This window comes from Cydia strobilella, chromosome 14, assembly GCF_947568885.1.
Source record: "Cydia strobilella chromosome 14, ilCydStro3.1, whole genome shotgun sequence".
NCBI classification, from domain to species: Eukaryota; Metazoa; Arthropoda; class Insecta; order Lepidoptera; family Tortricidae; genus Cydia; species Cydia strobilella.
This window is the reverse complement of record NC_086054.1, coordinates 11,586,054-11,598,296: the sequence shown is the minus strand read 5'-3', so window position 1 is coordinate 11,598,296 and position 12,243 is coordinate 11,586,054. Positions and strand designations below refer to the sequence as shown.

Genomic DNA, 12,243 nt, shown 5'->3' with positions numbered 1-12,243 from the left:
AGTTTTTAGTGTCTAGAACTTGTTTTTTTTTTTTTCAGAGCGGTCGAAGCGGCGGGTCCGAGCTAGTAGGCGCGGTGGTCGCCCACGCCATGTCGTGCGGCGCCGGCGCCGGAGTGTTCCTGCGCGTGCGCGACTGCGAGCTGCTGCTGCTGGCCGCGCCCGCACGCGGCGCCATGCTGCCCGCGCCCTACCTCGACAACTACGGCGAGACCGACCAGGTGGGCACTACTACTATACATACGCAGTTTAACCATACATGTTCCTGCGCGTGCGCGACTGCGAGCTGCTGCTGCTGGCCGCGCCCGCACGCGGCGCCATGCTGCCCGCGCCCTACCTCGACAACTACGGCGAGACCGACCAGGTGGGCACTACTACTATACATACGCAGTTTAACCATACATGTTCCTGCGCGTGCGCGACTGCGAGCTGCTGCTGCTGGCCGCGCCCGCACGCGGCGCCATGCTGCCCGCGCCCTACCTCGACAACTACGGCGAGACCGACCAGGTGGGCACTACTACTATACATACGCAGTTTAACCATACATGTTCCTGCGCGTGCGCGACTGCGAGCTGCTGCTGCTGGCCGCGCCCGCACGCGGCGCCATGCTGCCCGCGCCCTACCTCGACAACTACGGCGAGACCGACCAGGTGGGCACTACTACTATACATACGCAGTTTAACCATACATGTTCCTGCGCGTGCGCGACTGCGAGCTGCTGCTGCTGGCCGCGCCCGCACGCGGCGCCATGCTGCCCGCGCCCTACCTCGACAACTACGGCGAGACCGACCAGGTGGGCACTACTACTATACATACGCAGTTTAACCATACATGTTCCTGCGCGTGCGCGACTGCGAGCTGCTGCTGCTGGCCGCGCCCGCACGCGGCGCCATGCTGCCCGCGCCCTACCTCGACAACTACGGCGAGACCGACCAGGTGGGCACTACTACTATACATACGCAGTTTAACCATACATGTTCCTGCGCGTGCGCGACTGCGAGCTGCTGCTGCTGGCCGCGCCCGCACGCGGCGCCATGCTGCCCGCGCCCTACCTCGACAACTACGGCGAGACCGACCAGGTGGGCACTACTACTATACATACGCAGTTTAACCATACATGTTCCTGCGCGTGCGCGACTGCGAGCTGCTGCTGCTGGCCGCGCCCGCACGCGGCGCCATGCTGCCCGCGCCCTACCTCGACAACTACGGCGAGACCGACCAGGTGGGCACTACTACTATACATACGCAGTTTAACCATACATGTTCCTGCGCGTGCGCGACTGCGAGCTGCTGCTGCTGGCCGCGCCCGCACGCGGCGCCATGCTGCCCGCGCCCTACCTCGACAACTACGGCGAGACCGACCAGGTGGGCACTACTACTATACATACGCAGTTTAACCATACATGTTCCTGCGCGTGCGCGACTGCGAGCTGCTGCTGCTGGCCGCGCCCGCACGCGGCGCCATGCTGCCCGCGCCCTACCTCGACAACTACGGCGAGACCGACCAGGTGGGCACTACTACTATACATACGCAGTTTAACCATACATGTTCCTGCGCGTGCGCGACTGCGAGCTGCTGCTGCTGGCCGCGCCCGCACGCGGCGCCATGCTGCCCGCGCCCTACCTCGACAACTACGGCGAGACCGACCAGGTGGGCACTACTACTATACATACGCAGTTTAACCATACATGTTCCTGCGCGTGCGCGACTGCGAGCTGCTGCTGCTGGCCGCGCCCGCACGCGGCGCCATGCTGCCCGCGCCCTACCTCGACAACTACGGCGAGACCGACCAGGTGGGCACTACTACTATACATACGCAGTTTAACCATACATGTTCCTGCGCGTGCGCGACTGCGAGCTGCTGCTGCTGGCCGCGCCCGCACGCGGCGCCATGCTGCCCGCGCCCTACCTCGACAACTACGGCGAGACCGACCAGGTGGGCACTACTACTATACATACGCAGTTTAACCATACATGTTCCTGCGCGTGCGCGACTGCGAGCTGCTGCTGCTGGCCGCGCCCGCACGCGGCGCCATGCTGCCCGCGCCCTACCTCGACAACTACGGCGAGACCGACCAGGTGGGCACTACTACTATACATACGCAGTTTAACCATACATGTTCCTGCGCGTGCGCGACTGCGAGCTGCTGCTGCTGGCCGCGCCCGCACGCGGCGCCATGCTGCCCGCGCCCTACCTCGACAACTACGGCGAGACCGACCAGGTGGGCACTACTACTATACATACGCAGTTTAACCATACATGTTCCTGCGCGTGCGCGACTGCGAGCTGCTGCTGCTGGCCGCGCCCGCACGCGGCGCCATGCTGCCCGCGCCCTACCTCGACAACTACGGCGAGACCGACCAGGTGGGCACTACTACTATACATACGCAGTTTAACCATACATGTTCCTGCGCGTGCGCGACTGCGAGCTGCTGCTGCTGGCCGCGCCCGCACGCGGCGCCATGCTGCCCGCGCCCTACCTCGACAACTACGGCGAGACCGACCAGGTGGGCACTACTACTATACATACGCAGTTTAACCATACATGTTCCTGCGCGTGCGCGACTGCGAGCTGCTGCTGCTGGCCGCGCCCGCACGCGGCGCCATGCTGCCCGCGCCCTACCTCGACAACTACGGCGAGACCGACCAGGTGGGCACTACTACTATACATACGCAGTTTAACCATACATGTTCCTGCGCGTGCGCGACTGCGAGCTGCTGCTGCTGGCCGCGCCCGCACGCGGCGCCATGCTGCCCGCGCCCTACCTCGACAACTACGGCGAGACCGACCAGGTGGGCACTACTACTATACATACGCAGTTTAACCATACATGTTCCTGCGCGTGCGCGACTGCGAGCTGCTGCTGCTGGCCGCGCCCGCACGCGGCGCCATGCTGCCCGCGCCCTACCTCGACAACTACGGCGAGACCGACCAGGTGGGCACTACTACTATACATACGCAGTTTAACCATACATGTTCCTGCGCGTGCGCGACTGCGAGCTGCTGCTGCTGGCCGCGCCCGCACGCGGCGCCATGCTGCCCGCGCCCTACCTCGACAACTACGGCGAGACCGACCAGGTGGGCACTACTACTATACATACGCAGTTTAACCATCTATACATTTACAGTGGAATAATCAAACAATGAGTGCGTAAGGCCACCGACTGGATGCGCGCGACGTTATAAAAATTTATAATTGTAGTTAAATTGATGTGAGGGAACGCACCACAAACCAAAACACTTCTACTTATATCGGGTTTTTAGATGTCAAAAATAGAATCTTTACATGTATATTTGTAAATTGAATGGTCACGAGTTTTATAAAGTTTTACTTTTGCTGCCCTTTTTTATTTCAACTTAAATCAGTCGTAACATACGTATACAAGTTCAAACAGGTCTAATCGACTGTAACCGTCCGTTACGGTTTACGGTTCAATTTGTACTGATTAAAGGTTAATTGCAAGTATCGGTCGGCCAACACTGGAACGAGCAGACTTTTGTGCTTCAAATTCATCAAGGAAGGTCTCGCACTAATATAAAACTGTTAAAGAAAAACTTGGAATATATAGTTGGTCAAACCAAATCGTCAGTAAATAAGAACAAAACTACCTTCTTTTGGGTCCTTGTACTTGTGTAAGACGAAGATAGTATGATTCTCTCTATGTTTGAAATGAGACAGTCCTTTGACAAACTATAAATTGATTTTCCTTTTCCAGGGCCTCCGCCGCGGCAACCCCCTCCATCTATGCCCGACGCGCTACGAAACCCTCCGCATGCTCTGGCTAAGCCACGGTTTACACGAGCGCATCGCACGAGCGCTCGACACGAACATGCTCGTCACCACGCAGTGGCAGAACATGTGAGCGCGGAACAGGCGCGTGCGAACACAGGGACAACTGGTCGCACTGTAGAGGTCAAAAGACCAGTATGATTGGTTACTTCATATATCTCAAGTTTTTGATATACTTTATCAAAGGCTATACGAAACGCTCCGAATGCTCTGGCTAAGCCGCGGTAGAAGGAAACGCGACTGTAGAATGAAAATAATGTCTTCAAAAGACTCCAGCGTGATTACCTACTTCATTACTCAACTGATCCTCTTATAAAAGGCCACGCAATGGCATAATGTCAGCCCTGAGTCGTTACCAGCTGGTGCGATGCGATCTACTGGGGTATTAAACTAAAAATGTTTACTAGAGGAACAACTATTGCAATAGCACAAATTAATGCTTGTAAAATTACTTTCACACGGTGTTACATATAAGGTAACCCGGAACATTTAAAATCAGAGACATATATTGCTGGATCACTCGACATGACAGAGCGAGATCAATATCGTCTCATAACAATATTGTGGTATGTCTGTACCTATGAAGCGTAACAGCTGTACAAATACCAACGTATATTTCAACGACCATTTCAAATCTAAGCTGTCGCTTACGTACTAGATCATTACTACCATCTTGCCATTAAAGAACCACTGTTACAAAGTATTTAAACTTTTTTTGCAGAACAGAAATTCAAAGCAAATGCCATGGCATTTCGCCAATATAAAAACATCAAAACACTGATTTAAATTTAAACTTTCACGATTTCTACACATTATTAAATTGTAAAACGGGACTTTGTTTAAGTTACCTCCTAGGTCCGGTTACCTACTGTAAGTCCCGTTTCACAATTTAACAAAAACATCAAGCTGCTAATTTATAAAAAAAGTAGGTAGATATTTCGAAAAAGATTTACGTAGCCGAGAGAATTAGATTATATTCACTTGAATAGATAGATATTCACATATTGTTCACAGTAATGCAAGAACAAGAACTTAGTAGTTAGTACATTTCAAATGCCAAGTACTGGTTCAACTAATATTTTTTGATCCCGATATTGGCTTTGAGAAGAATTCGCTAACTGGCAACTTATACGACATCGTATGTTCAGTTAGATTCCATCGCTTAGGTACGAGTTTGTCAAAGTTGTGTCGATACGTTGAAAAGTTATTGATATTATTACTAAAATCTAACTTATAAATAGAAAATGTTAGGTAACTAATGGAAAATACATTGATTTTTGCGAAAGGTTTCTTATTTCGAACTTAAAAGACTATTTAACATAGCCTCTGATCTACTTAAGGGAACTTTCGGAAAAAACAATAATTATAAGCTCTTATGACCGATGATATAATATATCACAGACATTTTAGGCTATAAACAAATGATTAATTATGTCTGTGATATATTTTACCATATTTGTAGTTTGTACCTTAACTCCAAAATAGGGTGTGATTGTATTAATTTAAAAAAGTGAGATAACCCGGTTAGGCATTGATGATGGCTCCCGGACTATATAGGCAGGAGCTAACGATAAGGCTGTGGTAAAACTCAATATAAATCGGTTTCTCATTTAAAAGTCGTGCAATGAGGTTATTTTTGAATATAACTCTGTGTTTGTGCAATGTTTTAAGTAACTTTTTTTCTTTAATGAGTGTTGTTTTTCTAATATTATGTTAGTTTATAGTATAGATTTTTGTTGTATGTAATAAAATAAATAACATACCTGTCCGCTATAAAACTTTAAATCAAAGTGTTCTTTGGTGTTGTTTCACCTTAGCAGTAACGGCAGTAAGTCGGCTGCTCATTTTCTTTTACTTATATTATATTGTAACATAGGTGCTTATATTACTGGACTCAGTAAAACACATCACTTAACATATAGTTTTATAAAGTGCGCGTTGATTGTTTATTAGCTATTTATTACATAGCAGTCCGTTTAAGATGTTTTTTTATGTAATACTCTTAATAGTGGCCGTTCATTAATTACATAAATACGATTTTGTCTATCGAAACTTACGTAATTAATTAATGACCCCTTTCAACTCAGACGGAAGATTGTGAATTGGACAGGTTACAAGATAATGTTTAAATTAAAAATATATTGCCTCTATGAATACTTTTTTTTTTATCCTACAAGTTTAATTTCAGTTGGCCACCCTGTCGAGCCTTTATGCATATAGTTCAAGCCATTTCCGTTAGAAAAAAATGTAGGCATGAAGGGTTATCGTTCAATAGAAAATTTAAATTTCGCGCCTTTTTTGTACTGACAAAGTTGTTTGACCGGCTATAATTTTGCATCTATAGTTGGCCAAACAAAATTGTCAGTAAATAAGAACAAAAAACTATACTCATCCTTTTCTTTTGGGTGCTAGTACTATTGTAAGACATGAATAGTATGATTCTTTCTGTCTATGTTTGAAATGAGACGGTCCTTTGACAAATTATAGATTGCAAAAGTTATTTATAGTGTGCTGGATAAGCAACTTCCTTGGGGAACCCCATAAGGGGTGCTTTTCATGTCTGAGCTGGTGACGTTGTCTATTTTTAGGCACTGGGTACGTTCGTTTACGTAGATAGTCTGCAAATAGCTTAAGCCGAGTGCCTATAATACCTAGTTTTTCAATTTTGTGCAGAAGGATGGGAGTGGAAACTGTCAAAAGCTTTGGCAAGGTCAAGGATAAACAACTACAACACAAATATTTAGACATATGTCTCGCGGACCATATTTAATATTATAGACAAAGATTTATTTGAGCAAATACAACAAGTAAGTTAACGCCCTGCTTGTCTATGGCAGGGGATTAACCGTTTCACAAAAAGAAACTATCGCTAGGAGCAATCAAATACCTTCCATCTCAATGACCTGACCCAGTCTAATCTAATAAAATACAACAAACTCAAGTTATCTTTGTTGAATATATTAGGTATACTATACCTAACCTATAAAAGTTAAAGCCTGAGAGCCCATGCGTTTAAACTAACCTTTATCTGTTATTTTTCAATATTAAGGGAAAAAATGCGTGTGTCGTAGAACACTGTTGGATTGGAACGAAGTTAAGAAAGGGTCGTGACAGAAACTCGTGACGGAAAACTCTTACACTTTTCTTTTTCACATTACATATGAGGTAATCATTTCCATGTTCATGGAACACTCGGTTGGAACGAAGTTAAGAAAAGATCGTGACGGAAAACTTACACTTTTTTTCGCCTTTCCCCCATCCGCCAAGTTCGTACCGTGCGATAAGGCACTTCGTTCCAATACTAATAGCTGGGGAGCCGGCGATGCTAAATGTCTAATTACTCGAGCGCCGTAGAGACCTATTGGAATCGAAAGATTAGGTGATAGGAAGACAAAAAGGATAGGTAGTACATATGTATATTATATTTGTATATATGTGATTATATGTCTTTTTTTTTGCTGTTGTATTTGTAGCACCGCCCACAATCTCTGCTTAGCCTTAAGGTTGACTGGTAGAGAATGCCTTATGGCATTAAGTCCGCCTTTTGTACTGTAAAGTTTTTTCTTTTGTGCAATAAAGATTAAATAAATAAATATAGTTTTCTTTTCCAGCGAGCAAGAAAGCGTCTACAGATTTTTTTAAATTTCGGGGGTCGGTGGAGGGTTAAAAAAATCGTTATGTGGATTATGGATTTAATTGTTTTGGTCCAAGTTATATATAATGCTATAATTTTTCTAGTAACTTAATCTGACATTTATTTGTACGCATTTCCTTAATCTGACGATCACAAGTTTAACGCCCGATTTTCACATTGTAACCGTCACGTCAGATTAAGGAAATGCGTACAAATAATTGTCAGATTTAGTAATAACACCTTTCTCAACAACTGGCCGGACTAAGCACTATATCGGGAGTCGTGGAAGACAAGGGGAGAGGCCTTTGCCCAGCAGTGGGACACCATAAAAGGCTAGTAAAAAAAAAAAAGAAAAAAAAAGTAATAGCATTACTTGACTAAAATGACCAAATCCACAATCTGCTTAACGTTTGGTTGAACCCCCCACCAACCAACGGCTCAACATAGACGGCTAAAAGTGGTTAAGGTAGACTCCACGGGTAGCAAGATATCACTCACATCTTAACCTGACGCGCTCGAGCAACTTCTTAAATCCCCTCTTGGGCTCCCCAACCATAACTTATACACCTAGTTTAGTTTTAAATAAATTATTTGCAAAAAGTATACACTTTACAGTACATATGGTGCTACTTTCTCGCACTAGTGCGTAAAGAGCACTTTTCGTGCATGTGTCGAAAGTTTAAAGGGCCATATGTACTGTAAAACGTTGTACGATACACGTGCGAAAAGGAAATTCGAAACGAGTGGCGATAAATTAAAACACGACCGTACTTGTATCGTAAATAACTATTTTACTTTTGACAGTGTTTGTAAAATTACTCTAATCGAATTATATAGAACTAGCTTTTGCCCGCGACTTCGTCTGCGTGGAATCAGTAACAGCATCTAGAGTAAGTTAAGCGCCTGGATAAAGTGTAATAGCAATCTTTCAATTTGAGTATAAGCTTAAGTTCTAGATATCAATTATCAGGCAATTCATCTCTCAATTCCACTCCCCTTTTCACTCTCTTTAGGGATTTGGTATATGGCAAATTTTTGATAGGAGCATACGAAAGGTAGCAATCTCATTCGAACAAATTGTTATTGTTACAATACATTTAATCAGTATTGCGGTATGGCCACGCTTAATTAGTTTTTAGATAATGGTAATGACTTAATTCGTGGTAATGACGATATGCCTTTACGATGTTTCTTAAAAGATAAATAAACTAATAAAGAGAATGCGAGATTACGGTCCGGTTCAATAGACTATTTTGTATCATGGAATACAAATTATCTTATTTTTATTGAACCGTATCGAATATTGATGACTTATAGCAGTAATTTCTATTTTATATTGTCGATAATACCTATGTAATTTTTGCACAGCTCAAGAAAAACTCGATCTGCAGATCTTAAAGCGGTAGGTAGGTAAGTATTAGGTACCTACCTATCTAAAGCATAACAAAAGACGTAAACAACAGGCGGTACCATTACTGAAAAGCGATCCCCTATCCAGTCGATCCCTACACCCATAAACAAAATGTTTCATCGCTACAAAGAGATGTCAAAAACTTGCATTCCAATCCATTAAGTACATAAGAAGCCATTGTTGTCAAGTGCTCGTCAAAAGACGGGATGGTATAAATCTATAAATAGAACGCTCGTGTTATTATAGGATCTATTCACGATAAAACGGACGGACAGTGAGCGGCGAGCGCTGTCAGCGCAGAGCACGGGTCATTGATCACGTATCAACTATAAGCCAAGTAGCCCCTTGTAAACAAGCGTCTCGGCTCTCGGCTTTCAGTGCGAGTCCCGCTGTCGCCATGAAACCACGGCTCATTGTTCTTCTAACCAAGTTATTATTAGCATCCGCGTTAAACCTAGAGTACCTAGACCCGACCAAATTACAAACGAAAACACCAGCCACCGTTCAACAGAATGCAGCGTCCAATATCATATCGAAATACATGAGCGGCGTAATCGTAGAAGTTAATCCGATATTGTTTAGTGACAAGAAAGATGTGTTTTCTTTATGGACGAGCCAGGGAGTGTTACATATACGGGCAAGTACGGGCGTCGCTGCAGTTTGGGGGTTCAATTATTATCTCAAGAAGTACTGCAAAAGCCATATTGGTTGGCAGAACCAGCGTATCAGCATTCCAAGTCCGCTGCCCGAAGTCTCTGAAGTGGTGACCGCTAACGACAGATTCCGGTATTATCAAAACGTGTGCACGGCTTCGTACAGCTTCGCGTGGTGGAGCGCTCCAGACTGGCAGCAGCATGTAGAATGGATGGCTCTCAATGGTATAAATCTGGCGTTGGCTCCGGTTGCCCAGGAGACCGCTTGGACACGCATCTACCGCCGCCTTGGATTGACAGATGAAGAGATTAACGACCACTTCACCGGACCAGCTTTCTTAGCCTGGAACCGCATGGGTAATGTCCGCGGCTGGGCCGGCCCGCTCACCAAGTCTTGGCACGAGGCACAGCGTGACATACAGAGCAGCATCCTCGATTATATGTTCCAGCTCGGCATCATTCCTGTTCTCCCCGCATTCAACGGTCACGTCCCGAAGGCTTTCTCCAGAATCTACCCTAATGTGACTATTCATGCCGTTGAAACATGGAATAAGTTCGATAGTGACTACTGCTGCGGATCGTTCCTCGATCCAAACGAACCTTTGTTCAAAGAGCTCGGCAAACAATTCCTAACCGAAGTCACAGACGGATCCGGAACAAATCATATCTACACCGCCGATCCTTTTAACGAAGTGAAGATTCAGTCCTGGTCCACCGCTCTAGTTAAAAATACAGCTCATGCTATTTACACAACTTTAAAGGAATCCGATGATAGTGCTGTCTGGCTTCTGCAAAATTGGATGTTCGTTCACGATACAATTCTATGGCCGATGGAAAGAGTTAAAGCGTTCCTGACCGCGGTTCCCTCGGGGCGCATGTTGATATTAGACCTACAATCAGAACAATGGCCGCAGTACGACTTGTATCAGCAGTATTTCGGGCAGCCGTTCGTGTGGTGCATGCTGCACAACTTCGGCGGCACACTGGGCATGTTCGGGAACATGAAAACCATCAACAGTGACGTATATACGGCGCGCTCGAAGGCCAACAGCACGATGATCGGTGTGGGGCTCACGCCCGAGGGGATCAACCAGAACTACGTGGTGTACGAGCTGATGCTGGAGTCAGCGTGGCGGCACGCGCCCGTGGATCTCGACAGGTGGGTTACAGCCTACGCTGAGCGCCGCTACGGCTGCAACGAAACAGCGTCCGCTTGGCGCTACCTCCTCAAAAGCGTTTATAGCTTTGACGGCCTCAACAAAATCCGAGGCAAATACGTCGTAACTCGACGACCCAGCTTCAGAATAAGACCCTGGGCATGGTACAAGAGTCATGATCTTTTCCAAGCGTTTAAAAAATTCGTAGAAGTGTCCAACACCGACTGCTACTCTCCAGGATACTACCACGACCTGGTAGATATCACACGGCAAGCGTTGCAGTACCGCGCCGAGCAGCTTTACGTGAATCTACAGAGCGACCGTTTCTCCAACACTTGGGTGTTCAACTCGTCTATAAGTTTATTCCTCGACGCGATGCAGGACATGGAACGAATCTTGTCTGGCAACCGCGACTTCGCGCTCGACAACTGGCTGTCTAAAGCGAGAGGCTTCGCTAACGGGCCTGAGCAAACATTACAGTACGATCTGAATGCACGCAACCAGATAACTTTGTGGGGGCCGAATGGAGAAATTACGGATTACGCGTGCAAGCAATGGGCAGAGATGTTCCACTACTATTATATTCCGCGCTGGCGAGCATTCCTGGACGCGGCATTGATGGCTAAGGTTCGAGGCGAATTTTTCGACGAAGCCAGCACGCAAAGATTAGTCAGAGCTACGGTTGAAGAACAATTCTTGTACGTGCAGATAGACAGTCTTCCGTCAGTTGACGTGAAGAGTTTAGCTCTGGCGCTGTACCAGAAGTGGGCGTTCGTGCCAGGGGTGAAGGATCTGCCTCTGAGCGTGCTCAGGCCTGAGCCTGGGACCAGGACCACCTTAGCTGACGTCACGGATGATGAGCTTCAGTCCACATATGACCAGCCTACTGTAGTCATGCTTGCCACAACACCCTCGTAAAAGCAGGAACCAATGTAAATCTCAGATTGATGTTAAAATAGGTATTAATAAATATCTAAGACCGATTACTTAGTGCTTTTTATTTCTAGGGCCTATGGTGATTATAGTGACCGCTTTTAAACTGCAACCAACCTAGTCGAAAAACACAGTTGGGGTGCAGTTGCAGTTGCGTTCTTCAAATAGTTGTAGTTTAAACTCGGTTTCTATGGCGTTGGCGTACTACCAAACTCACACACTGTTTTTTTTCAATGATAGTCAAATAAACCTTTTCATCACACTTGCTCGAAAAAGATCTTATTTCATGCAGGTGCTGAAGGGTAAAGGCCTATATTGTTCCCGCGTATCCCGTATCCCGTTCCTAGCACAATGTAAATAATATTACATAGTGCAGCAGTATTGCAGCACGACATTACTGACGCAAATATCAAAAATTCTAACAGAAAATATATAAAATAAAAAAATGTCACAACAAAAAAAAACAATTCTTTAGCATTCAACAAAAAAATACAAAAACAAATGTATGACCCCGACGTGATTTGAACACGCAACCTTCTGATCTGGAGTCAGACGCGCTACCGTTGCGCCACGGAGTCGTTGACGGTGAGCGCGAAAATGGACTACACTATCGCTAACATTATAATATAATCACTAATCAGATAAACGATATTGGCAGTGAAAAA

The 12,243-nt window shown here is 46.2% G+C and overlaps 2 protein-coding genes and 1 non-coding gene across 3 annotated transcripts in view; 2 read left to right on the top strand and 1 right to left on the bottom strand.

Annotated features, from left to right (window-relative positions):
* LOC134747214 (E3 ubiquitin-protein ligase UBR1) overlaps window positions 1-5,944 on the top strand; it is a 49,103-nt gene extending 43,159 nt beyond the window's left edge. The window contains exons 28-29 of the mRNA XM_063681812.1: window positions 39-218; window positions 3,717-5,944. Coding sequence (XP_063537882.1) covers window positions 39-218; window positions 3,717-3,863 — 327 coding nt within the window. The 3' untranslated portion in view covers window positions 3,864-5,944. The remainder of the gene's footprint in view (window positions 1-38; window positions 219-3,716) is intronic.
* A 3,239-nt stretch (window positions 5,945-9,183) lies between these two features.
* LOC134747212 (alpha-N-acetylglucosaminidase) lies at window positions 9,184-11,614 on the top strand. Its single transcript, XM_063681811.1, has one exon. It carries the CDS (start codon window positions 9,233-9,235, stop codon window positions 11,561-11,563), a length of 2,331 nt encoding a protein of 776 aa, XP_063537881.1. The 5' UTR covers window positions 9,184-9,232; the 3' UTR covers window positions 11,564-11,614.
* Window positions 11,615-12,084: 470 nt separating this feature from the next.
* On the bottom strand, window positions 12,085-12,156 carry Trnaw-cca (transfer RNA tryptophan (anticodon CCA)). Its single transcript has one exon. It is a non-coding gene; the product is annotated as a tRNA-Trp (tRNA).
* Window positions 12,157-12,243: the final 87 nt, after the last annotated feature.

What these genes read in the sequence shown, in the direction of transcription:
- LOC134747212 (XM_063681811.1), top strand. Translation starts at nt 9,233, where the DNA reads ATGAAACCACGGCTCATTGTTCTTCTAACCAAGTTATTATTAGCATCC.